The sequence below is a fragment of the Meyerozyma guilliermondii genome, genomic scaffold, assembly GCF_000149425.1.
Source record: "Meyerozyma guilliermondii ATCC 6260 scaffold_1 genomic scaffold, whole genome shotgun sequence".
NCBI lineage: Eukaryota > Fungi > Ascomycota > Pichiomycetes > Serinales > Debaryomycetaceae > Meyerozyma > Meyerozyma guilliermondii.
The window spans coordinates 1076140-1100256 of NW_001809800.1; the positions used below are offsets into that span (position 1 = coordinate 1076140).

Genomic DNA, 24117 nt, shown 5'->3' on the forward strand with positions numbered 1-24117 from the left:
GTTCCAGATCCAGTAACATTTGGGGTACCGCTTCAATAATGCCACTATCAACTTCAAATCGTCTTCCAAAGTATCCTTCTTCTTGATCTTTTCGGCATCCACCAAAGCCACGATAATATCACGCCGGTAGTTCCATATCGTATAGAACTCGGGGTTTTTCAATAACAAGTCTGTGGTAGCCTGTAACGTTGCAATATCACGAACATCCTTATCTTTCTTGTCCAATAGGTCTTTACAAAGAGCACGATAATTGGCAATTTTCAGTTTATCTCTTTGAATCTTTTCCTTACGAGCCTGTTCTGAGAGGCTGATACGCTTGACTCCGTGTTGCTACGTTAGTATTTTTGAGCATTTTGGGTGAGCTGAATGACTTACCATTTTAAAGTTTAAATTAGATCAATCTCAATTTTGCGCGAAAGCGTGAATTTATATATGACAGACGTTCCCAAGTTGGCACTAAAAGGATCGTCCAAGGTGGTTGCAGACTACTTTGAGTTCGCCATAAACAGCATCTTGTTCCAGCGGGGTATATATCCTCCAGAGGACTTCAAAACTGTCCGCAAATACGATTTACCATTATTGATAACTGCTGACGATGAGGTCCAAGACTATATAAACAAGATTATGACCCATGTGAAAAAATGGCTATATGGCAAGAAACTCTTGAAATTGGTGGTTGTTCTCGTAGCCAAGTCCACGGCGGACGTAGTTGAAAGATGGGAATTCAATCTTCAAATTCTCGAGTCTGAAAATGTGAAAGTTAGTAAACCCAAAGAAGACATACTGAAGGAAATACAGGCAATTATACGTCAAATTACTACCCTGGTTTCATATCTCCCGGTGTTGAAGAATGACGATTATACATTCAATGTGCTAGTCTACACTGATCCCAATCATGATACCAGAACCATTCCAAGAGAGTGGTGCGACACCGAAGGAGATGGACGTTACGTTCTTGGCGACAGCGTTGAGTCTGTCAAATTCAAGTCATTTAGCACCGATATTCACCAAGTAGGTACCCTGGTGAGCTATAAGTTACAGGACAGTTGAGCTGGGAGGAGCTTTTGAGTCGGTTGTTGCAAGCGGACTTGCAAGCTCTGCGCGAGTCTCAGTTTCGAACCGTCGCCTTTTATTGCCCAACATGAATCGGGCTGAGCCCTTGATGCTGGTGTTGTAGTCCCATACCTGGAGATATTCATCTTGTTTGAGTAGTGCTGCAGAACTGCAAGACCGTTCAGATAGCACCTTGAGGTCGTTGAACTTGGACTTCAAGTTCATGAACTTGAAGATTTGTTCCTTGCCGGTCTCAGCATCGATGGGAGGCATGAACTCGTTGAGTATAGAAAAGTTCATCTGATGCACATAGTAGTCTAGAATGTAAATGATAGCTTCGTTCACCAATGTCTCTGGACATTTGAAATCGCCATAACAGTCTATCAGCTCCAATATTTTGCTGAGGTATTCTGTTTCATGCTCTGGCGACGTAAACTTGGTCATCAACTCCCTGGGCCGTAAATTGAGCGTCACTATGACAATTGCCATGGCCATGCAGTGGGGTGGAATCATGAGGCATGATGGAGTCGACATGATATCAAAACTTATGAGCCAGCAATGGAACGTGAGCTTGTAATCAATGTCTAATTGTTTGCAAAAAATCACCACGAGTTGGTCAATCGATGGAATGCTAGAACCATTTATAAAATCAAACTTGATAGTTTGAAGAAGCTTATATTCGATGCCCATGATGGCTTTTCGTTGTGCATCATTATAAGGGACGGCAGCATCATTTATGACTATTTTGCGGGTCTCGTCAATTTCTCGGAGCTTATTTGCTACGGCTTGAATATCTCTGAGTTTTTTGATGCAATCTTCGTTCTTCGAAGCCAAAAATAATGATGTCAATGCAACGGTGAAGGGGTCTTTTTCCAAATCTTCGTTTTCAAAATCGTTCATTTCTTGGAACATGTTGAACAAATAAAATCGCTGGAAGTAGTTCATGGCGGTGCTAAGTACACGAAGTGGAAACTTTAACTGTCTAACGACCTGAAAAAGGAACTGAAAAACCTGATGTTTCCTCTGGTTATAAACTAGTTTTTTCTGGTCTGGAATAGTCAACGAGTGTAGATACGAAAGTTCTGCCGGGGCAAAGAACGGCCTCGAGATCTGGAGGACTGATGGTTCAGGCATGTTGCGATAGAAATAGAGAAAGGAAAGATATTGAGTTTGGTGTTGGTGTGTGGATGTGGCATAGTATTTCTATGTAGGGGGATACAAGATGCCGATTTATCATGTAATTGTTATAGCTAAAACTCTTACGAGGAGAAAGACAAGGAGAAACCCAACTTGTGGACAGGCTCAGCCAACTTGAGGGCGTCGAAAGAAGCACCCAAGCCCAAGGTGACACCTGGTCTCAAGAGTTGAGAGTAAGACAAAGCAGCCAAACCAGAGTCAGCAATCTTGGCCTTGACAAACGCGGTGGAGTCCAACTTGTACTTGGTGGCGAATTCCACGTTAACGGCGGAAGACTTGACAGAGTCCCAGGTGGCCTTAGCACCAGCTTCCACAAGAGGAGAGACCTTGTGGTAGTAAGAAGCGGTGAACACAGACAAGTTGGAGGTGGCGGTGGCAGCCACGTTGTAAAGAGGGTGAGCGTAACCGACACCAACGGAGTACTTGTTGACGGTGGCGTCGTTGATGTCGTAACCCAACTCAGCACCGGCGGTGAAACCATCGTGAGCCACAGCCAAGTCAGCGGTAGCAATTGGACCCTTCAACAAGTCGAAGAACAAACGAGCATTGACTTGGTTCTGTTGGTAGAAAAAGTTCAATTTAGCGTTTCTGGCGCCATTGGGGACCACAGAGGTCACCAATTCTCCCTTAAGTCCGGGAGTCAACAACTCAGACAACTCAATCTTGGTGTCCAAGGCATTGGCATTGTTCCACGCCTGAGTCAAAGTCAAGCCGGTAGACTTGTCAGCGTATTTGGCTTCGACGGAAGCGGCGATGGCATTGGCAGAGTTGGTCTTTCCCTTAACGGTGAAACCGACGCCATTTGGAGCCACAGTCTTCACATCAATGGCTGCGGGAGCCAAGTGGAAGAAGTCACGGGTCAACAAGTCGTTGGAAGACTTTTGGATGTCAGAGAATGCTGGTGGTGCCATTTGTTGTGATTTATGATTTGTGGGGAGGTGCCGGCGCGGGTGTATTTATTGTTGGGGGACGCCCGCCGGGTAACGCACACGAGGCTGGTGTTGGGGTGTGTGGCGAAAATTCCCGTTCCGACTGCGGGTTCCATTGGTCGGAATCATTTGTTGCGATTCGGGGTCCCGCGGTGGATGGAGGTTGCCTGTGCGATTATTTTCTCACATTTTCAACTTTGTTTTTCTCGCTTTGCACCTCACTTGTGGTGGCCCGTTGGTGAGCCATTCTGCAGGATCCCACGGTACACCATTCGGTGCGAGCGGTCCCCACTATTCGGGCTTTAGTCACGAACAAGCGATCAGTCAAGTGGGGTTGAGGGTGTCAGTTTTTTTGATTTGACGTCACGCAAACGTACCGAATGGTATCTATCGTATTTGTCAGTACCGATGCCGTTTGGTGCCAGTTTATTCGCAGTCATCTTCCGCCGCAACTTTTCTCGGTTTCTGTAAAAAATGCCCCAATAGATAAGGTGTTGCAGCAATGTAGTATAAATCGTCCTTCGGCCGTAGTGACGCCCGCTAACTCCTTGGGGTATATGGGGGGTGGTTTTGATCGGCTGATACTCGAATGTATTAACAACAAGAACTTGGAACAAAAGATTCAAGAATTGCTCGCCGAATCGCACCGTGGATACTTACCGATTTCTAGTGCCAAAATCGTGGATTTGGCCCATTTGGTGCTGGGTCCGCTGTTCGACTTTCTCATATCTGCACCATCAATGACAGTACCAGAACCAATTGCTCCCAACCACGCAAAACAACTAATCTTCGATACTATTTGGAACGTTTTAGTGGCTGCGAAAAATGCACCTCGCACCATCTCCACACTAATTATCCCTGCATTTGGAACCAATTGGGGCCAGGTCCACCCCCATGTATCTGCTGCATCCACATTGGCAGCTACAGCCATATTCCATTGGCCCTTGAATGACATGGCGTCGAGACAAAGTGGGCTTTTAAGAAGCTCGCTCGCACTAATGTACTTGGAAAAGGACATTACCAAATTTGGTATTCCAGACCATGTGAAGGAATTAGGGGAATCGTGCCAACTTTCCCAAGCTGTGCCGTTAAGAGAGTGGCTTTGCACGTTATGAGCAACACATCTATTTTGTGTCTACCGCATTTCCTCTCTTTACCACCTCTCATTAGCATCTCAGCGCGCGCACTGATTTGACTGCTTTTACTGATTTGTACTGATTCGCACTTATACCAGAGTGCCCATGTACCAGAAATACACCTTGGGGTTCATACGATGTCCAGAAACAAATCAGGTACTTCTCTTGAATAGAGAAAAACTGCCATGGATGGGTAGATGGAACGGGGTGGGTGGAAAATTAGATGCTGATGAGACTCCATTGCAATGTATAATCCGAGAGACTTTAGAAGAAACTGGTTTGAACGTAGATTCATATATAGATAGAGGTGTTTTATTGTGGAACGTTGATGGTGAGGATAAAGGTGGAGTGCATTTATTCACTGCTGACATTTCCCGGCAGCAATTGGAAAAATACCCAACTCCAATTCGTTACTGCCATGAAGGTGTTCTTGACTGGAAAAACTTGGATTGGGTGTTACACGAGGAAAATACGGGAGTGGTGGATAATATTAAGATTATGTTCCGAGACGTATTTGATGCTCAACTGCAAGCTGTGTTCACATCTAAATACTCAAATAATTTTCTCATCAGCTTTGTCTACTACCCGCAGGGACAGTTAATAAAATAATCCCGAAAATAAAGTAGCCTACATCTGTAACAAACATGCTATACTTTATTATCGTTACGTGGTCCACAACCGAGCGGTTCCGTCGGCTCCCGCTGTGAACAACCATGCTTCCTTAGGGTGCCATACCAAGTCCAACACTCCCAAACTATGAACAACTTTATGTCCCGTCAATTTTTTCAATGGAACCAATAATGGGTTCGTCATTAAGTCGTCGTAGACTGTGCCATGGAATACATGGACGCTGCCATCGTCGGAAGCTGATGCAAACAAGGGTAAGCGTCCCTTGTGGAACTTGATGTTTCTAACGGCTTTTTCGTGATACCTTAATGTCTTATATGGGGTATTAGACAAGTCCAAATCGTGCCACAAGACTCGCTTGTCGTAGGAAGAAGCCAAGAGATGATCACCACGAGGATGGATATCAATTCCCGATAAATAACGGGCACCAGGCATCAACTTTTTGGTCAAAACTTGCTGAGACAAGTCGTAGATCTTGATACTTCTTTGCGAAGCCACGAAAAGTTGAGGCTTAAATGGGTGGAATTTGGCATCGACGATAATACCTTTGGACTTGCGGAAAGGAGATTGTGACAAGTGCTTGGAAAGTTGGTGAATTAACACCGAAGTGTTTCCACTATCGGGAGATACAGTGACAAAATAATCTCCCTTACGATGCCACGACAAGTTTTTAACAGCCTTTCTGCACTGTATAATTGCAGCAATACCTTGTTGAGATTGACCTTCCATTGGTGTCAACCATTTGGTGACTTCTTTCTTCACCTCATTCGCACCACTCTCATTATCCTCTTCTCCATTAACATTGAGATCTCCTCGCTTATTCTTGTTACCATAAGTATCGTAACCCCATCCTACTTCAATCTTCAGTCTTCCAGCGTTCTCAATTTCGTATCCCAAAATTGTAGGTACCAACAAGTATACCGACTCACCAGCAGCCACAGCTAATATACCAACACTGGCATCTGGATTCCATTCTAAGCTATCAATGTTGTCGTCATCTTTCTTCTTGTCAACGACATCACAATGGTAAACTTGTCTTCCCGTAAGAATCTCCCACACTCTGACTGTACCGTCGTCTCCTCCAGTAGCGAGCCACAATCCCAGTGGATCAATGGACAACGTTCTCACTCTGCCAATATGGCCCTGGAATATAGTTGAGCATTTGATAGGGAAAGGACGCAAATCTTTGGGAGATGGTAAATCTGGAATCAATGAATCGGGGTCAATGTTCAACTTGTTGTGACGAACTCTAGGAGCCAAGTATAAGTCCAAACTTCTTTCGAATCTTTCTCTCAAATTCTCCTGGTATGCTGGAACTTTACGGAGAGATCCATACTTTTGTGGAATAAAGTTTGTCTCTCTCTCAGAAGGATCGGTTTCTTCCCATTTCTTTCTTTCCTCTTCTGTCATAAGATACTCTTCTGGTGGGTTATACGACTCCTCGTTAGTGGGTGGAGGAAGTTTGGGAGCTCTCAAGTTCATGATATGTTCATTGGGTTCATCGGTGTTGTCGTCCCACAAGTCGAAATTGTACTGTTCTTCATCTTGTTGTTCTTTTCGCTTCTCAGGTGGAACAATTCTACCGTCTCTTATAGCCCTTACAATTTTCATGATACGCTTAGCCTCATGTTTCGAAGGAACAAAACGTCTTTTAGGCTCAGGGACTGCTGTGAGAGGCATGACTTCGGTCTTAGACGTAAACCACTCGATGGTGGGTTCGTATGGATTGATATTATCGTCGGTGTTTTCGTTGTGTTGAATCTTACGAATCAACTCCAACTCTTCGTCGGTAAGTTTCAACGAAGAGCCAGTGTTCTGGTCGAGAAGTCCTGTCCAGCCTTCAGGAAGGTCAATGGACTCCAACAACTGGTCCAAGGCTGAACCCTTAGCAGGTCTCATGATCCTCTTACCATTGATATCGTACCCAATGTGGGGCATTTCCTCATAGGCAGACAAGGGAATATTTCCAATGGTATTGAAGTTTTCGTGATCACTGTCGTCGCTGTCGTAAACAGGTTCTATTTCCGGTTTTATTATACGTTCGGTTCCATCTGCAAATAATCCATGAACGTTTTCATTCGAACTCTGCGATGAGGTCCTGATACGAACATTGGTCAATTTGTCAGTTATGCTATTCGAGTCGTCTTGAAGCTCGTCCGAGAAGTCCTCCGAGTCCACGTCGCTAACGTCTTCTTCTTCTCCAATCAAATTGTTGAGTTCCTCGTCGGAATCGGCGTCAGAATTCTCAAATACTTGGTCTTCGCTCTCAACTTCATCCTCAGAATCTTCGCTGGCTTCGTCATCTATGAGTCCTTGCACGTCAATTTCTTCTGACTCCGAAACCTCCGGTGACTCATCTTGTCTTTTCCGCTTTATTTTCGAACCAGTAACGGTGTTTTTCTTCGCCATGGCACAGTGCTGATTATGGTCGCTGCGACCTCATCGCGATTTTTTTCATGGCATCGTTCCTGCAGAAAACACAGAGATGCCCCAGAGTTCAATACAAGAGGTGATTGATAGGCCATGGCAGCAATTCAAAAAATAATCGACATAAATAAGCGCGAGCTTGAAGCCAATGTCAGTGACTCGGCTTCGTGGCATGCAGATTATCGTGACACATCGTATATTTATGTGGGGTACCTTCCGCTTGAGCTCGAAGAGAAAGATATCGTAGCCATATTCTCTCAGTATGGCAATCCTACACACATAAACTTGGTACGAGATCGAGAAACTGGAAAGTCGAGGGGTTTCTGCTACTTGAAATATGAAGATGTAAGATCTTGTGTGTTAGCAATTGACAATTTCAACGGAGTGCAGTTATTGAACAAGAGAATAAAAGTGGACCATGTATACTATAAGCTTCGAGAAGGACAAAACGAGGACGATTTCTTGGTCCATTACGATACGGTGAAGGAAATTGAACCAGAAAATGACATAAAGTTACTAGAGTATAAAGATACGAATAACGTTGAAGATGCGGACGACGAGTTTAAAGATCCAATGGAGGCGTACATTGCAGAAAGGAAACAAACCGAGAAGAAACGAGAGAGACACCGACATAGAGACAGAAGTAAGCACAGTTACAGAAAGATAAATGAAGACACTCACAGAAAACATGAAGACAGACAAGAAAATCGAAAACGTTCACGAAGCCCCAGTCCTCATTAGTCTATTTAGATACCTGGTAATCCACAAAATAACTATAAAACTTGCGCTTTTCTTGAATGTCAAGATCCTTACTTATTACATTGAGTTGCGCCAACTCGAATGAAGCCGAAGCTTCATCTATATTATATCGATCTCCATATAAGGACCTATCGTGGTTGATAATTTTGGCCCTTATGTAGCTATTGTGGTCATAGTGTGAAATCACCTGGTACAAGTAGCTGAATGGACTCACCACAGGAATGGGTGTGGTTAAATATGGTGGAAAGATTCTCAACGCTATGGTTTTAAATTTGAATCTAAGCTTGGCTGGAACTGGAGGAATATTTGGAACAAACGACAACAACGCCTTGTTATTAGAAGGGGTTCCCTCGGCAAATAAAAAAACCAATTTGTTGGTGTACTTTGAATAATCAGCTTTAATGTTCAGCCTTGAAACACCAATGTCTCTTGATAACGTCAACCAGAAAAAACTCCAAATGGAGTACTCGTACAATTCTCCCTTTTCATCTGGTACCAATAATACTATTTTGTACCAAAAAGTATTGGATAAACCAGCCAAGAAAAATCCATCGAGAGGACTGGTATAGTTTGTGACCACAAAATCTCCCACGCTGGGTCTCAGTCTATCAATTTCATCAAGTTTTGACCTCCTAACTCCTTCCACAGACAAGTCGTATCGATTGAATCCCAAAAGTACAAGAGTAATAAATTTTGCAACGATTTGAATTGGAAATACAACGTAGAGTAGTCCGGTGAGAATAACCACAGGAAGCCTTAAGAGAAAAACCAAACTGGCCATTGAGCTAGAAGACCGAGGAACCGGCACCGGCATGAACGGCGATATTCCAGTGCCCTTATCACGCCAATTTGAAAACTTCTCCATGATAGCCAATAAACTAAAGAAAGAAGTTCACATGCGACAGTGCGAGTCGCGATATCCAGAAAATACTGGCAAGTGTAAAATACATAGTTAGATTTCTAAAGTCTGACAAATATTCATTACTAATATACACAGCTCCTAGCAAGCAACAAGCAGCACTAACCAGAAACTTACAATTCTTGAGAAGCACCCTTGATAGACTTCTTAGATGGCAACAAGGATTGGTGAATGTTTGGCAAGACACCACCTTGAGCGATGGTGACGTGACCCAACAACTTGTTCAATTCCTCATCGTTTCTGATGGCCAATTGCAAATGTCTTGGGATGATTCTCGACTTCTTGTTGTCTCTAGCAGCGTTACCAGCCAATTCCAAGATTTCAGCAGTCAAGTATTCCAAAACGGAAGTCAAGTAAACTGGGGCACCAGAACCAACTCTTTGTGCGTAGTTACCCTTTCTCAACAATCTGTGAATTCTACCGACTGGGAAAGTCAAACCAGCCTTAGCCGATCTAGAAGTTGAAGCTTTTTCGGATGAACCGACTTTTCCTTTACCACCTGACATTATAATTTAGTTATTTGTGATGAACCTAAAATAAAAGAAGTCCCGTCACGAGCTATCGTCTGGTTTAAATACGCAAGCTGGGGAAAATAAAACAGACGCCCACCCCCTCGCCGGAGTGTTTGTTGCCACTACGCGGCGCCAGACGCGGGCGCACAACTACGCACCGTACCTTCTTTTACGCGTTGCTGAAACCACCGCATTTCCATGGTGCCGAGTGCGAATGTTAGTGCCAGTACTTACTCGGGCGCTGGGTAACTCTCAGTCCCAACTTCGCACTGCGCGCGGACGGGTTTGCGGCGGGTAACACGACTCCCCGCCACCCTCACCGTGATCGCGGCAGACTCCATGTTTTGGTTGATTCATTAATATATAAAGGGATCGTCACTGGTTGAGAATTTTTTTCTGGTGTTTTTATTAAACTAACAAATTCGATCATGGCACCAAAGGCTGAAAAGAAACCCGCTTCCAAGGCTCCAGCTGAGAAGAAACCAGCTGCTAAGAAGACTGCTTCTTCTGACTCCAAGAAGAGAACCAAGACCAGAAAGGAGACTTACTCTTCTTACATCTACAAGGTGTTGAAGCAAACTCACCCTGACACTGGTATCTCGCAAAAGGCCATGTCTATCATGAACTCTTTTGTTAACGATATCTTTGAGAGAGTTGCTTCTGAGGCTTCCAAGTTGGCTGCTTACAACAAGAAGTCCACCATCTCTGCTAGAGAAATCCAAACTGCTGTTAGATTGATCTTGCCCGGTGAATTGGCCAAGCACGCTGTTTCTGAGGCTACCAGAACCATCACCAAGTACTCTTCTGCTGCTAACTAAGATTGTCCGCTGTCTTAAACCCTTGGGTTGTGTATATTAGTAATGAATAATTAAGATATTCCTTATGATTTTGATTGTAATCTAATTATTGGTTTCCACTTCTTGAATGAACAAGATGCAAAACATCAAGTTTAATAAATGGTGGATCCAAAATGTGTGCCGGATACCGTATACAAGACAGTATAAGGTAAAGTACCCGATATAGCCGTAAAACACTTTAAGTCCAGCACTGCCTTTTTCAAACTTTGGCAAGTAGTTTCTATTGGCATGTCTGCCCACCACCAACATAATTGGCAAAATCGCCAAAAAATTGTGATGAGAAGAAAATGGAGTAGTCCAATCCACACTGAGATTATGAACAAACACGATTATCACGGGAATATTTATGGGAAGAACCCAAATCATCAAAAGCAACACTGTCATATGATAGTTGATCAAGCTTCGATTTCCTGTGCAACTCAATTTCACCACAACTACTGCCTGGATAATGCAACATACAACATATGCTAGTTGGTACGGAAGGTAAATTGAAGTGCAGAAACAAGCGGCAAGGAATAGCAATATTCTGTTTCTGTCGTATGAGTTAACTTCAATGGTTTCCTTGTCGTTGATTTCCTTTTTATTTGGCTTTTTAGAAAAGCGTAAAATAATGAAACTCAACAAAATTGTAGCTCCATACATTATCCAGTAAGTTAAACTGACAATGCCCACACCAATGATGTAGAAAAGTGGACCCACAAACCAAAGGGTATTTTCCTCGAGTCCAAGATAATATGAATTGAGCTTGAAGTCAGTATGCAAACTCATATTGATCTCGTTTCTATCTTGAAGTACCACAGGGTCCACCATATCCAAGATCTTTTGCACCGTTGGTAATCTGGCAAGAGGGGTCAAAATTGAAAGAACCAAGCAACATAAGCCAAATATTTTGGGCGAAGTCAATTCGGATAAGGCATAGGAAAAACCTGGAAACGTCTTGGATTGAAGAAAAGTGTTCATTTGAATCGCGAATACGGCTAGTGTGATCGCAACACAAAAGGCTATGATTGCAAGACGGTAACGTAAAACGAGCAACCGCAAGCTCAGTATTATGTCAACTTTCAACGTCAAACGCAATCTTTGCTGGCTCGGTTCTGATACCGACCACAACTCAAGATTAAGCCCTTGGTCGTGATTTTTCATGTCGTACTTGAACGGTGTGAATGGAGCAACACCATGGACGGTGAGCAAGACATTGGTTGGTTGTAGATGCCATTTTGTTTCATATGGGTTGGATTTCCATTGTCTCAATAATGGAGCAAACGGCTCATTTTCTCCTCTGTACCCATCAAAGCTGAGTCTATATGCCAAGATACTGCTCCATGCCCCACGTACCTTGATATTGGATACCAATGGACGGTCCAGAGGTATTTCAATGTTTGTATCTCCCAAAATTAGGGACAGGAGACTCTCTGAGGCAACGAGTTCCAAGTCTGGTTTCACATCAGCAGCCACAAAATCTTCTGATTCACCGGTGAAAATGAATGCGTATTCATAAGATGCCAAGTCTTTACTGTTATACCGTATTGCGTCAAATGGTTGTTTTCTTCCACCGCTGGAAGTTTCTCTGAGTGTGTCAGCTTTTGAGTTGGGTATGACATGAGTATCGTCCTTTGCATCAAAGCAGACATAAGTAAGTTTGTCGCTAGATTCTTGGTCACTTAGCACAAATACCTTCGAAGTTGGTACCTCTTTCAGGTATTTGTTACATAGTAAGACGGAAACATGACGACGGTTTTCCGCAAACTTGTTCCACGATTGAATATTTGAGCTGACAAGACTAAAACTTGTTTGGTCGCTAAGATCAAAAGCATGGATAAGTTTTGGGGTTGGTTCCGATATGCGCAACTGTTCGTGACTCTGCAAGAACTTGACTTGCGAGTCGTCAACTACTAGTTGAATTGCTCTGTCCAGCAGAGTGTTTTGAATATTTTTATCTTGATTGCAAACATCTTCAAATCCTGTGAGCAATCGTCTTCTGGCAATTTTCATTCTATCTTGCAATGGTTTCTGTTTAGTAGGGACCTTGTCGTCGGCAAATTCCAATAACATTCGCAGAATTTGAGTACGAAGCTGGCTGCACCATACAATTGCTAGATGGTCCACCGGAGTCCAAACGTGGTTTATGCCAGTAGTGTAAACGGTGAATCCATGAGACTCAGGAACAAGAAATCCCAAAGTTGTGTAGTCGGCAGGAAGAGTATTGTCTAGTAGACCCCCAGTAATCGATATGAGAGTCACGTTCAGTAAGCGTCGGTTTTGAATGGAGTCTTTGGGAAGGTGATATCCTTCGTACCAAAATCTGTCAATTGCAGAGTAAAGACGCAAGATGTCACCATCAGTAGTAAGTGGAGCTGCTGCGTGAGGCGAAGCCAACGTCACTATAGTCTGAACTGAATCTTCGATGTAATTCGGCAATGTGAGCATGACTCTTGCTACTATTCCGCCCATTGAATGTCCAAGTAAAAGCACCGATTTTGGAGGATTTGGTTTGGAACTGTAAAGAAAAAGAATGTACTTGATGGCTTCATTCAAAAACTCGGCCTGGTCGAGCAAAGTTCGACCATGGAATGCAGAAAAGTCCTCGTTAAACTCGGCGGAAAAAAAGTCATAATTTTTGGCACCGACGTTATCGTCAAAATACAAATTGGAAGTTTCTGCCGCTATTGATCTGACCTGGCGGTAGCTTCCAGCGTTTCCAGGGATAAATAAAGCAGGAATACCATCGAGAAATTCAGCAGCATTGTCTGCTGGAAGAGGATCTTTACCCTGTTCTCGATACAAGTACAATGAATATTTGGATGCAAATTTTGTATGCGATTCGTCAAAGGCACGGATCCGAGCATAAGACGGGCCCATGAACACCTGGCGGCACCCAGGCGAGTCAGCCCCTTCCAAAGTTTGGGTGAATAAATGGGCCGTCAGGATGAATACTATGATGCCCACCACGGCAATACCATGTGAATATATTCGAGCATAACGTTGTCTGGCCATCTTTATTGGTTCTTTAGTGGGAGGCCAATTGAGGATTGAGGCGGCAACGGCGGTATTAGGGGCGTGGTGGAGAAATGATAAGTGGTGGAAACCCGATGAAGACGAGGCTTTTTTTCTCGCGGTGCGACTTGGGTGCAAAAAAGGCAGGAGAACAAGCGAGGTGCAGAGGCCCAGTATTGGGTCAAAATAAGCCATTGGGCTGAGAAAAATGAATGAGAATGATCAAATAGGGAGTGAATATGCTCACGTTTAGTCCTTTGATTGTTTCATATGATAGTTACAACATGCGATATATTTACTCATAAAGGGTCTACACCCAGGTCGTACTAGCGAGGGCTTCATGGATTCTATACTTGGTTCTTCATTTGTTCTTTTCTTTCTTATCTTGTTCTTGGTTCTTCTTCGCTTCCTCCTTGGTTTCATCTTGTTCTTCACTTTCTGGGGGCTCTTCCAGAATGATAACTTTATCACCTATCTGGTTTCTTTCAAGCACCTTCATTCGCACATCTTCATCCAAAAGACCCTCATCTTGTGCCATCAGAATCAATTGGTCAACCTCTCGTGCAGAGAAATGGCCATCCAACGGTATTTTACCGGCGGGAATCTTGAACCCATCAGCGTCATATTCTCCTTCGCTCTCGTCTTCCTTTTCGCTCTCCTTTTTGGTCTCCTTTTCGGACCCATTGTCATTCTTCTTACCACTCTTATGAACAGTTTCATGAGAATATACCCTCGAAGGACTAGGAGAACGCTTTAATTCTGCAGGTTCTTCTTTGTCTTCTTTGTTCTCCACTGAATTTTCATCTGCGAGTTTTTGGAGTTTTTCAAGAGTTTCCTGAGCCAGGGGCCTACGGTCGGCCTGTTCTGGCTGTGCTATCAATTGAACTTTGTCAGACATGCTATAGGCGAATTGAGTGTTATCAAATTGTCACGGGCTTTCAACGGGATCTCGTCACGTAAGCGGTCGATAATCTGGTATAGATTGCTCGTGACGTCATTGCGGTGCGGTTCCTGCAGATTTTCCGCGACGTGGAGAGAGAAGACAACTACTTAACAACATGTCAGAAGTTCAATACTTGTCCAAAAGGGTAGACGCCTTGACGGCGTATGTCGAGAAGCAGGCCAAGATGATTGGCAAAACAGGAGAACAATTGGTTTCCATGCAAGTTAAAAATGTAAAGGAAGTGATGGGCGGCGGTGGATCGAAAATTGACATGGAAGATTATATCACCAATGACGACATTGTGCAACTTGTGGGCGAACTCCAGGGTCAATTGGATGCTTTGGAAGAAAGAACTACACGGAGAATGTTCAATTGTCATTTATCGGTTGAAAATGATGATGGACTAATTGCACCCATCACCAACCAGGACGGTGAAACTCCACTGGAATTGCTCCCTAAGACTGTAGGAGAGTTCAAGAGCCTCGACAAGAAGAGTATTGTTCAATTGTGTCACTTCTATGAAATTATCAAGGAAGTTTTACCTGAAAACTTTCAACCTGGAAACGAAAGTAATGGTGAAAGTGAAGAAGAATTCTGGAAAAGAATGGAAAATCTCAGCGTAAAAGAAGTCGATGAGTACCATGACGAACTAGCAAAGTATTTGGGCCTTCGAGTCCGCAAATGCGGAGGATGGTAGAAAAAGAGGAGAAAATGGAATGAGAATACGAATTTAATTACAGTTATAGAACGAGTTTTCGCTTGAAGAAAATAGTCAAGGTTGATTCTGGTTGTATGAGATCAATCTTCCTTCACATCATCTATTCTCTTCGTATTTGAACTTTTTTCACAGTATGTTCTGCTTGTATTCTGTTGTCCTGCACGCACTGCCAAGTCGCTACGTGGAAATTTTAGTTGCAAGCCGTCTTACTCTCTTAAACATGGACGAGGAAACGACACAGGAACAAATCAAGATCTCCGTGGTCACTCCGTTGATCTATGTGGGGGTGCTTCTTGGTGCGTTTGTGATGTTTTCGATTTTTTATAGACGTAATAAGATCCAAAAGTTGGCGGAAATCGAGCCCATTTTCAAAGAGAATCATCCAGCTTCTCTTTATGCCTTTTTGAAGCTGCAATACGTGGACCCTGAAGTTCCCAAAGACCAGAAACCACATGAAAAAGTGATGAAAGCAGCTTTGTTGCGTCGGGGTGTTGAAGCCATTCGCAGATCGTTGAAGCTCAAAGAGAACGAACCCATATTTAACCGTTTATATCAGGAAGGACTCATTGGAGACGACGTGTTCCGTCAGTTTGAATTCCAGGCTAAGTTCCAGGAAATTGAGATCAAGCAAATTGTTCAAGAATGTGAATCATATAAAAAAGGATGGGCCCAACTGTTCTTTCCAGTAGCCCAAGAAATATGCTTTAATGAGGCATTAAGAAGGAGATTGAATGCTATGACTGAAAGGGGAAACAGCTTGGCGGAAGTATGGGGCTACCAGGTTGATCGGATCGAAAAGGCTGCTGAGGTTGTGGACGACAAGATTGAGAAGAGTGAGAAGAAGAACAAGAAGAAGAAGTGAGAAAAAGAAGAAGAGTGAGATAAGGAGACCAGAATAAGCTCTGAGAACGGATTAGAGCGAAGTTAGAGTAGAATAGGTAGCCAATGTACCATAACAGAATGCATATCGTCGCACCAGCAGATCTGCTGCACTCCACTCACCGCGAAAAACAAAAAAACAATCTACAATCAACCTTGCCAACAAATAGACCTCGATTATTAGTGCTATACACCAACCCTACAGGCAATCTGGACCATTATCTATATTCCCATTGGCATTGTTCTTCGTAGTCTACCTTAAATTGCCATGAACTATCCTCGTGGTCCCCAACAACGAGCCCCAGGTCCGTCAACAAATCAGGTTCCCAGACCTGGTTTCCAGGCACCCAGACCAGCAGGATACCGTCCCCAGGGTCCTCCTCCGGGTCCCCAGGACCCAGCAAGAATGCGTAGGATGCAAGTTGATAAGATAATTGCCGATTGCTACTCAAAGGTGGTTCTCGATAAGAATGGAAAGCGAGTCACTGAAGCATCATATCAAACCCACGTCAATGTCCGCGAGTATTCTGCATTTCCCACGCATCCTCCGCCACCTAATCTTCCGCCCAGCCAAGTTGGAACGCCTAAAGACAGAATCTTGACCATCTGCACCCGCTATACTGGACGAACGTTGATCCAAAAAGGTAAACTCAACGACAGCAAAAATGTGTATCAACTTGGACGAACGTGGGATATGGACGAACTTAAAGCCATTACTCGAGCCGGAGAAAGAGGCATCATCTTGTCCTTGAACAAAGACTATTACTGGTTAATTCCAGAGAGCGCCGAACGAGCGGTGAAATTTGCTAGGCATTTAGCGCAGGCCTATGGAGCGTTTATGGGTCGCTATCCTGTGCTCAATGGCTACACTTTGCAGGACTTGAAGCTTCCTCCCATTCAAAAAAAACCGACTGGCGATGCAGTGGCTCCGCACTCTGAAGATATCCAACTCAACGAGCCACGTCCAAATCCACAACTATTGAAAACGAGATCATTGAAAAGAAAAAACCTACCCAACCCGGTATTGCCGCCTCAACCGCAAAATGCGGACTCTCCACAAGCCAATAACCTCTACACGGATTTGGACTTTACTGCCAATGGTAATTTACCTTCCAAGCCCATGAAGGTCATGCTGGTAGATAGACCTCTGGCCAACTCGTCAGTGACAAGTGTCAACGATCTGGCCTCCTCTGATTACAGACGCTTGCAACTGGACAGAAGTCAGCATACATTCTATCTGGATTTAAGCAAAGAGAACGTCGCTGAATCATCAAACTTAGACCAAGACCATTCTGCTGCTCGATCCCATAAGTCAGACGACTCGGCTAATGACTCCCACAGTTTTGTCTTCACACCGAACACAGCTTCTACACAAAAGGAGCCATATCTGCCAGAGAGGTTGCAAGACTACGTACGCACGTCTGGTGGAAGAAATTCACCATTGCGCAATTACAAACACCGTGCTGATTCAACAGAGCAGAATGCTCGTAAAGTCTCGGAGAATATGGAGTCTTCAGCAGCCTTAGGAATGCAGCTAGAAGATAAACTTCTGGGAAAATCCTCATCTTCAAGGTCTCATAGAAGGCAAAGTCTGCGTGGGCATCAGCGACAAAGACTGGCTGTTCAACCCAACGATTCGCCAGACTTTGGAATTGAGGAGGTTGAAGATGATGATATCGACGAGCCTGCTCTTCAACTGAAGCGCATCGAGCCAGAAAAAAATGACGATTTCATAGAAGAGTCCACAAAACTTGGTGACGATACTACAAATGCAATTGATAGCTCGATTCAAGATATTGAAGACTTCATGGACTCTCAATTGAACTTTGACGGCCATCACGACCTGTTCAATCGAACTGCAGAGATCTCAAGGGAATTGAATTCATCTACACTCGACGAAACTATTGAAGAGACTAGCTATTCCCAGGAAGATAATTCTACCGAAAACCATCGTCCTTTAGAGTTAAAACTGAAATCGAAAATCGATTCGGGTCTCATGGGTGAGAAGGATGCAGAGGTGGAGGAGATCTTGGATGATATTAATTGGTCAACATCAGACAATGGCGATATCTTAATCAAAAAGTTGTCACATGAATTGAGCGCACTCAAGTACAACAACGTGAAGCAGCTCGTGACTTTGGACTTTGGTCACAATAGCATATCAAAGGATATGACCGATTCTTTGAACGAGCTCTCAAACTTGTCAACCGTTTTCAAGCGCGCTGAGTTAGGTTTCAAGTTCCTTTCTCATGAAATCAACTCCATCGAAAATGACTCGAAGGGTTTACAAGTCAAATCCATAAACAAGAAGTTACTATACAATGACCTCAAAGGAGTATTGAGTAAGATTTCGATCAACGCCGATGATCTTCGGGATATAGAATCGTTCACGCAGTTTGATCGGTTGAATTTGCTCGAGCCCTTGGAAGAAAAGTTGCTTGATTTGCATTATGCTTTGGGCGCTATAAGAAATGATTTTGAAGAAGATTCGAAGCCCACTGGCCTTGGTACAATGAAAGCATTGACCCAATATCAAAGCAAATATGAATCTGTAACTACGAGGTTCACAAAGCATTTCCTCAAGTTTATGGAAAGCCAGTTTGACTTACTTTTTGAGCAGTTAAACAGTGCCAGTGACAAATTCTACCCGAGCGCAATTTATCACGAGCTAAGCAACCAATTGATATACTCCAGTTTTGTCTTTTTCTTGAAGGATGTTTCGATTTCTGACTTTTTGGATTTGAATGGCATCTTTACAGAGAAAATGAGCACTATCTTAGAAAAGGTACTTATTGGAAGGGTAAGAACGATAAAAAACTCTTCAACTGGAGTTTCACATGTTTCGAAAGTACTCGAACAGACGCTGACACGGAGATCTCGAACACTTCGCTTGTCAGCGAGAAAGGAGCGCTTTTTGCACAAGCGGTCGCTGGCTGAAGGACTGCCTGAATTTCACGTCGATACCATTTCAAACAAGAATTCCTCTGAGGTGGAAGACCCCAGGGCTGTCATCGAACTACTCAATGAAACGAAAGATTTGATTACAGTACTCCAATTCTTCCTTGCGAGCATGTTTCATTACGACAACAACGTCTTAGACTTTCAAGATTTTATGAAGCAATTTCCATTTTCTCAAAGACGAAGAGCATTGGACAATACGACATTGGATGATGCAGTCACAAAAACGTTTACCAATGATTTAATTGCAAATTTGAACGGTGTATTTGGAGGATATCTCAACGTCTTATTGCAAAAAGTTAATGTTGCCGACTTGACACTTCCAGTCATACTTGCATATTTGGAGACTTACATCTTGGAAAATGAAGAAAACCACGAAAATATTTTCTGCGTGGATGTATTCAAAAAGATCAGCGAAAAGTACAAGGGCAACTGGAATAAGTTTGTCCGGACCCAAGTCGAAATTATAAACAAGTCCACCGTTGTGGCTGGATGCGGTGTATTACCTTCTATGAAGAATGCTGTACAACTTTTATTGGTGGCCGAGTCATCGCTTGAACAAACTTCCAGGGGTATGAATGAGCCTTCTGACACACTCACTCGTTCTCTACTCGATGATACCTACAAGCAGTTGACAGAGGCTATTATTCATTTGTTCATGAGGGACGATCCTCTTTTGAAGAAGCATGAATTTGATGATAAGGAGAGAGAATTAAGAAATGTGAGCATCCTTCAGAACTTGTTCTATGTTACTGAGCAACTCTCTGTTTTCAACTTGAAGAGAGTCAATTCCATGAGAAGTCAGTTAGGAGGCATTTTCAACAAAGTTCAGGACGTCTATTTCCAAAAAATTTTATCCAAGTCAATTGGAAAGTTGATTGAATTTGTTACCAACTATGAGTCCTTGAGTAACATGGGTGATGGCAAATCAAAGAAGTACAACAAAAAATATGTCAAAACCTTGTTATCTGCATACACCAATAAGGATGTAACGGCAAAAGCACAAGAGTTGCACAAGAAATTGGAGAAGCATTTCGTTACTGGTAATGACATGCTTGAAAAGGATTTGCTTGATAGGCTTTGGAAGGATATGGAGAGAAAGTTTGCCGACTATTTCACCAGGTTAAACAACATTCTTCGTCATGATTTTGACCGGGACATTGATTATAACATCTCAAAGCAAGACATTCACTCCATGTTTGCTTCCATATACTAAAGGTCTGGTGAGTGTTGAACAAATAGTACTGTAATTATACAACGTATTTCTTTACACTTTTTTGGCTCCTAATACCTCTTCTAAATACTCTAAAGAGATGCAATTTTGCAACACACGATGAACGAAAAATATAGTTCAATTGCGTATTAACTGGGTTTAGTGAGACAACATTAACTAAAGAAACAGTTTTTAATCCCAATTGGTTTTTATTTGTTCTTCAATCTTATTTTACCATTATTTGAATTAATACCGATTTTAAACTTGTTTTCAAGAATTCAAATTTTTGCAACAATTAGAAATAATGCGAAAGTAACGGAGAGACAGATTTCAAGGTTACATACTCTAATGACGATTTCTTGTCGATGTTGCTTATTATTACGGTTTATTTATCGAACTACGCTTGCCTTTTACCTTCTAGCAAAGACTGGGGTAGGAAAGTGTCCACAGTTGATGTTGGAATGGCCGCACCCGTCGGCCACTTTGTGTCTTTTTTGGCATCCTTCCAGTCAACTATATCTTCAAAAAACAAGTTATCATTCTCTTTTGTTAGTTTTAAATGTAGCTGAATAAGCTGATCGAAAAGAAAAGTAAGATCTTTCAAAAAGGCTCCGGAGCTCGATTTGAAAAGCAGCTTATCAATATTCAAGGTGGTCACAGACTGTAAATCTTTAATATACAGCTCATTCTTGTGCGAGGCAAACTTGGTCTTAAACCTGGTCACTATATTCTTGTTTTTGCCGGGCTTTTCCATCTGTTTTGCTTGAAGGGATAATAGACCATAATTTATCAAACCAAGCGCTAGTCCTAGTTTGGACTGCTGGTAATAGTCAATTGAAAGAAAGAGAACAGAGTAAGCTGTTGCGTAACTCTGCATGAGGTTCAAGTATGAGAGCCAATTTTCATGGCGGAAAAAAATGCAGTTTCTGTCAAAGCTACCGACAAGTTTTTGACAGAATTTCAATTCATCAAGGGCATATATGGCGACTCGAGACAAGGTACCATTATTTTTTGTGCTGAAGGAGCCTGCTCTATTGAAATCAAGTCGATTAAGCCATGAAGACTTCACAAGCATGGAGATCTGGGTACTGACGTTGGCCGTTTTTTCAAGAAGGATAAAGCAATTAGGGTCAATGGCAACTAGATCCAGAGTGCTAGCATGACTCAAGCATTCTAGACCAAAGTTAGCGAGAGAAACTGCGCTTTTGTACTGCTTAATAACGGGTGTCCATGCTTCAGCTGTATCTTTAAGATTCTCAGGTTCCGTTTCCACCAAGTCATCAATGATTTTGGACGATAAACAGGAATGGTTGAGACTCATAGCAGCAGCAACTGTGACGATTTCATGCATTAATGTCCAAGAAATGGCTTCCAGTTTCTTTCCAAATGCCACTTTAGGACGTTCAATTCCATGCCATGGAACAGTATCCGAAATTATAATGGACTCTGCAAAATGTATGCTAGACAGTAGCAGCTGGTGATCTTTCGTGGACACGTATTGGAAGATGGTTTCAAGGTAGTTATTCAATAAGTTCAAATACAATATGAAATCATGGCGACTTTCTAATGATATATCCACGAGCTGTGTTCTTGCTGAAGTCAATTCTGGAGGTAAATTTGTTACTTTTCTCTTTGTGTTTGACAAAAATGGTGTCCCTGGAAGGACAATCATCGCTGGAGGCAGTGGTGTATTAACGTCTGCCTGTAAGCTTTATCAGGAAAGCTACCTGAATTTCAATGAAAATCAGTGCGAACTTGAGAAAAGTTGAAATCATTGCAAAGACTCATACGATTTAATGAGGCTCCCAAGCAAGGATTCTGGTGACCAATATGGTATAGTGATAGATGCTGGATCGTCAGGATCACGTATCCAGATCTACAAGTGGCAGAATGCCGACTCTGCCATGAAAGGTGCCAAAGAAGAAGTGGTATCGTCACCACCTAAAATCGTCCAAGAGAAAGGATGGTCCCGAAAAACCAGTCCAGGTATATCCACATTTGGTGGTAAGAGAGTAGACAAAATCTGGGATGATCACTTTGAAGATCTTATGGAACACGCCGAATCAATCATACCAGCCGATAAGCATCAAGATACCCCAGTTTTCGTTTTAGCAACTGCGGGAATGCGTTTATTGAAGAGCTCAGACCAGAAAAAAATCTTGAAAAAAACCTGTAGTGTGTTACGGAAGAAGACAAAGTTTAGTATTCCCAATTGCAGTGAAAACGTTCAAATCATAGATGGAGAAACTGAAGGTATCTACGGCTGGCTCGCATTGAATTATTTGATGGGTCAGTTTTCAAATTACTCGCCAGGCAGCGAGGTCCACGAGTCAATTGGGTTTATGGATATGGGTGGCGCCTCTACCCAAATTGCTTTCGTTCCTTCTTCTGCTGAGGAAATAAAAAAACACGACGAAGACTTGTCCACTGTAACGCTTAGAAACATTAATGGAGTTACTCAGGAATGGAAACTTTTTGTTCAAACCTGGCTCGGATTTGGAGCCAATGAGGCTCGCAAGCGATACTTGAATCAGCTTATCAACCTTGCATTGGTGAATTCCGACTTGAAAAATGTCATCAATGATCCTTGTATGCCAAAGGGCGCAGAGCTCAAGTATAACGTTAAGGAGGGAAAATATACCATTAAAGGAACTGGAAACTACGAAGTTTGCCTCAAGACAATTTACCCGCTTCTTCAAAAAAATATACCTTGTCCTGAAGAACCCTGTTTGTTCAATGGAGTTCACGGTCCGAAACTCAATTTTGAAAGAGACAAATTTGTCGGTATTTCTGAATACTGGTATACTGCAAATGATGTGTTTCAAAGTGGAGGAGAGTACAACTACCACAGTTTCAACGAAAAGGTTAAAGAGTACTGTGAGAGTAACTGGAAGGATATCTTGAAGAATTCAGAAACTGGCAAATATTCCAATCTTGACCCAGAAAAGTTTTTGAAAGATGCATGTTTTAAAGCTAGCTGGGTTTTAGACATTTTGCACGAAGGGTTTGAACTTCCGAGATTAGGGTTGGAGACTTCTGGCGATAGCAACGAGAAGGACAAAGAGACGATGGATAAGATTGAAAAAACACATGTTCCTTTCAAGTCAGCAGACTCCATTAACGGAGAGGAACTTTCATGGACATTAGGAAAAGTTCTCTTGTACGCATCGTCCAGAATACAACCAGATAGTCAAGATGCACCAACAATTGGGATCAAGCCTAGTGACCTTTCAGGCAAAGCGTTCATAGCCGCGGGCTCCATTCCTAAAAGTTTCAAGACCCCTCAAGACACAGAAAAGGATGAACATTTTGGCATGTGGCATGTTTTCTCTCTCATCATTTTCTTCGCTCTCGTATACGTCATTGGTGGAGCAAAATTAAGACATTTATTCGGTACCAAAATCGTCCCCATTCCTGGCTACCTTCAATTGAAGAGAAAGTTTCAAGATTCGGTACCACATTATTCATTTTTACATTCCTTATTTCCTCAGACTGCTTCACGACGTCCCAATGATATCGAAATAGACTTGGAAGAGGGTTTAGTCTCTCAGTCTCCTTCCATGCCGTCTACACCAGCACTTTCAGTACTTCGAACAAGATCTAATATTAACCTCGTTGAGGACCCTGAGACTTCACCGGTAGAAGGTGGACAAAGAACATACAACAATTTTATCAACAAACCATTCGTTGTGCCTAAGAAGAGTCCCTACGGTTTTTCCTATTCGATAGGCGATAACTCAAGCAGAGAAAAACTTTCTCGAACTATGAGCGATACTTCCGTTGCGCGAGCCAAAAAGTAGAAAGCTGTTTGTGGTTTCACGTTTGCGAACGAAATTTATTCTGAAAAAGACAATAATTTCCCTGAAATATGAAATATTTATCACTCTTAGTGACCGGTATGGCCATGCTCCGTTCCATTACAAATGCTGATCCAGAGGTAAATCTGGTAAATGTGGTTATTACAGGCGACGATGTAAAAGATGCTTATGAGTATGC

The 24117-nt window shown here is 42.7% G+C and overlaps 17 protein-coding genes across 17 annotated transcripts; 9 read left to right on the forward strand and 8 right to left on the reverse strand. All coding sequences in view use genetic code 12, as the record gives it.

Annotated features, from left to right (window-relative positions):
- Nucleotides 1-432: 432 nt before the first annotated feature.
- On the forward strand, nucleotides 433-1050 carry MAD2 (spindle checkpoint protein; the record flags this gene model as incomplete). Its single annotated transcript, XM_001487184.1, has 1 exon — nucleotides 433-1050. One exon carries the CDS (start codon nucleotides 433-435, stop codon nucleotides 1048-1050), a length of 618 nt encoding a protein of 205 aa, XP_001487234.2.
- On the reverse strand, nucleotides 1036-2187 carry PGUG_00612 (uncharacterized protein; the record flags this gene model as incomplete). The annotated part of the gene is made up of 1 exon (XM_001487185.1): nucleotides 1036-2187. The coding sequence occupies one exon, from the start codon at nucleotides 2185-2187 to the stop codon at nucleotides 1036-1038; it is 1152 nt and encodes a 383-aa protein (XP_001487235.2).
- Nucleotides 2188-2312: 125 nt separating this feature from the next.
- POR1 (porin) lies at nucleotides 2313-3161 on the reverse strand (the record flags this gene model as incomplete). The annotated part of the gene is made up of 1 exon (XM_001487186.1): nucleotides 2313-3161. The coding sequence occupies one exon, from the start codon at nucleotides 3159-3161 to the stop codon at nucleotides 2313-2315; it is 849 nt and encodes a 282-aa protein (XP_001487236.1).
- Nucleotides 3162-3559: 398 nt separating this feature from the next.
- Nucleotides 3560-4294, forward strand: PGUG_00614 (putative ADP-ribose 1''-phosphate phosphatase; the record flags this gene model as incomplete). The annotated part of the gene is made up of 1 exon (XM_001487187.1): nucleotides 3560-4294. One exon carries the CDS (start codon nucleotides 3560-3562, stop codon nucleotides 4292-4294), a length of 735 nt encoding a protein of 244 aa, XP_001487237.2.
- A 126-nt stretch (nucleotides 4295-4420) lies between these two features.
- On the forward strand, nucleotides 4421-4924 carry PGUG_00615 (uncharacterized protein; the record flags this gene model as incomplete). The annotated part of the gene is made up of 1 exon (XM_001487188.1): nucleotides 4421-4924. The coding sequence occupies one exon, from the start codon at nucleotides 4421-4423 to the stop codon at nucleotides 4922-4924; it is 504 nt and encodes a 167-aa protein (XP_001487238.2).
- A 54-nt stretch (nucleotides 4925-4978) lies between these two features.
- Nucleotides 4979-7351, reverse strand: ERB1 (Erb1p; the record flags this gene model as incomplete). The annotated part of the gene is made up of 1 exon (XM_001487189.1): nucleotides 4979-7351. The coding sequence occupies one exon, from the start codon at nucleotides 7349-7351 to the stop codon at nucleotides 4979-4981; it is 2373 nt and encodes a 790-aa protein (XP_001487239.2).
- A 114-nt stretch (nucleotides 7352-7465) lies between these two features.
- On the forward strand, nucleotides 7466-8110 carry PGUG_00617 (U2 snRNP complex subunit; the record flags this gene model as incomplete). The annotated part of the gene is made up of 1 exon (XM_001487190.1): nucleotides 7466-8110. One exon carries the CDS (start codon nucleotides 7466-7468, stop codon nucleotides 8108-8110), a length of 645 nt encoding a protein of 214 aa, XP_001487240.1.
- Nucleotide 8111: 1 nt separating this feature from the next.
- PGUG_00618 (lysophosphatidic acid acyltransferase) lies at nucleotides 8112-8993 on the reverse strand (the record flags this gene model as incomplete). Its single annotated transcript, XM_001487191.1, has 1 exon — nucleotides 8112-8993. The coding sequence occupies one exon, from the start codon at nucleotides 8991-8993 to the stop codon at nucleotides 8112-8114; it is 882 nt and encodes a 293-aa protein (XP_001487241.2).
- Nucleotides 8994-9160: 167 nt separating this feature from the next.
- Nucleotides 9161-9553, reverse strand: HTA2 (histone H2A; the record flags this gene model as incomplete). The annotated part of the gene is made up of 1 exon (XM_001487192.1): nucleotides 9161-9553. One exon carries the CDS (start codon nucleotides 9551-9553, stop codon nucleotides 9161-9163), a length of 393 nt encoding a protein of 130 aa, XP_001487242.1.
- A 434-nt stretch (nucleotides 9554-9987) lies between these two features.
- On the forward strand, nucleotides 9988-10377 carry PGUG_00620 (uncharacterized protein; the record flags this gene model as incomplete). Its single annotated transcript, XM_001487193.1, has 1 exon — nucleotides 9988-10377. The coding sequence occupies one exon, from the start codon at nucleotides 9988-9990 to the stop codon at nucleotides 10375-10377; it is 390 nt and encodes a 129-aa protein (XP_001487243.1).
- An 81-nt stretch (nucleotides 10378-10458) lies between these two features.
- Nucleotides 10459-13605, reverse strand: PGUG_00621 (uncharacterized protein; the record flags this gene model as incomplete). The annotated part of the gene is made up of 1 exon (XM_001487194.1): nucleotides 10459-13605. The coding sequence occupies one exon, from the start codon at nucleotides 13603-13605 to the stop codon at nucleotides 10459-10461; it is 3147 nt and encodes a 1048-aa protein (XP_001487244.2).
- A 166-nt stretch (nucleotides 13606-13771) lies between these two features.
- PGUG_00622 (uncharacterized protein) lies at nucleotides 13772-14308 on the reverse strand (the record flags this gene model as incomplete). The annotated part of the gene is made up of 1 exon (XM_001487195.1): nucleotides 13772-14308. The coding sequence occupies one exon, from the start codon at nucleotides 14306-14308 to the stop codon at nucleotides 13772-13774; it is 537 nt and encodes a 178-aa protein (XP_001487245.2).
- A 160-nt stretch (nucleotides 14309-14468) lies between these two features.
- Nucleotides 14469-15050, forward strand: MRP8 (Mrp8p; the record flags this gene model as incomplete). The annotated part of the gene is made up of 1 exon (XM_001487196.1): nucleotides 14469-15050. The coding sequence occupies one exon, from the start codon at nucleotides 14469-14471 to the stop codon at nucleotides 15048-15050; it is 582 nt and encodes a 193-aa protein (XP_001487246.2).
- Nucleotides 15051-15204: 154 nt separating this feature from the next.
- PGUG_00624 (Sec63 complex subunit) lies at nucleotides 15205-15933 on the forward strand (the record flags this gene model as incomplete). Its single annotated transcript, XM_001487197.1, has 1 exon — nucleotides 15205-15933. One exon carries the CDS (start codon nucleotides 15205-15207, stop codon nucleotides 15931-15933), a length of 729 nt encoding a protein of 242 aa, XP_001487247.2.
- Nucleotides 15934-16218: 285 nt separating this feature from the next.
- Nucleotides 16219-20124, forward strand: SEC3 (GTP-Rho binding exocyst subunit; the record flags this gene model as incomplete). The annotated part of the gene is made up of 1 exon (XM_001487198.1): nucleotides 16219-20124. One exon carries the CDS (start codon nucleotides 16219-16221, stop codon nucleotides 20122-20124), a length of 3906 nt encoding a protein of 1301 aa, XP_001487248.2.
- Nucleotides 20125-20518: 394 nt separating this feature from the next.
- On the reverse strand, nucleotides 20519-21793 carry PGUG_00626 (uncharacterized protein; the record flags this gene model as incomplete). The annotated part of the gene is made up of 1 exon (XM_001487199.1): nucleotides 20519-21793. The coding sequence occupies one exon, from the start codon at nucleotides 21791-21793 to the stop codon at nucleotides 20519-20521; it is 1275 nt and encodes a 424-aa protein (XP_001487249.2).
- A 124-nt stretch (nucleotides 21794-21917) lies between these two features.
- On the forward strand, nucleotides 21918-23921 carry PGUG_00627 (apyrase; the record flags this gene model as incomplete). The annotated part of the gene is made up of 1 exon (XM_001487200.1): nucleotides 21918-23921. The coding sequence occupies one exon, from the start codon at nucleotides 21918-21920 to the stop codon at nucleotides 23919-23921; it is 2004 nt and encodes a 667-aa protein (XP_001487250.1).
- Between the last annotated feature and the right edge of the window lie 196 nt (nucleotides 23922-24117).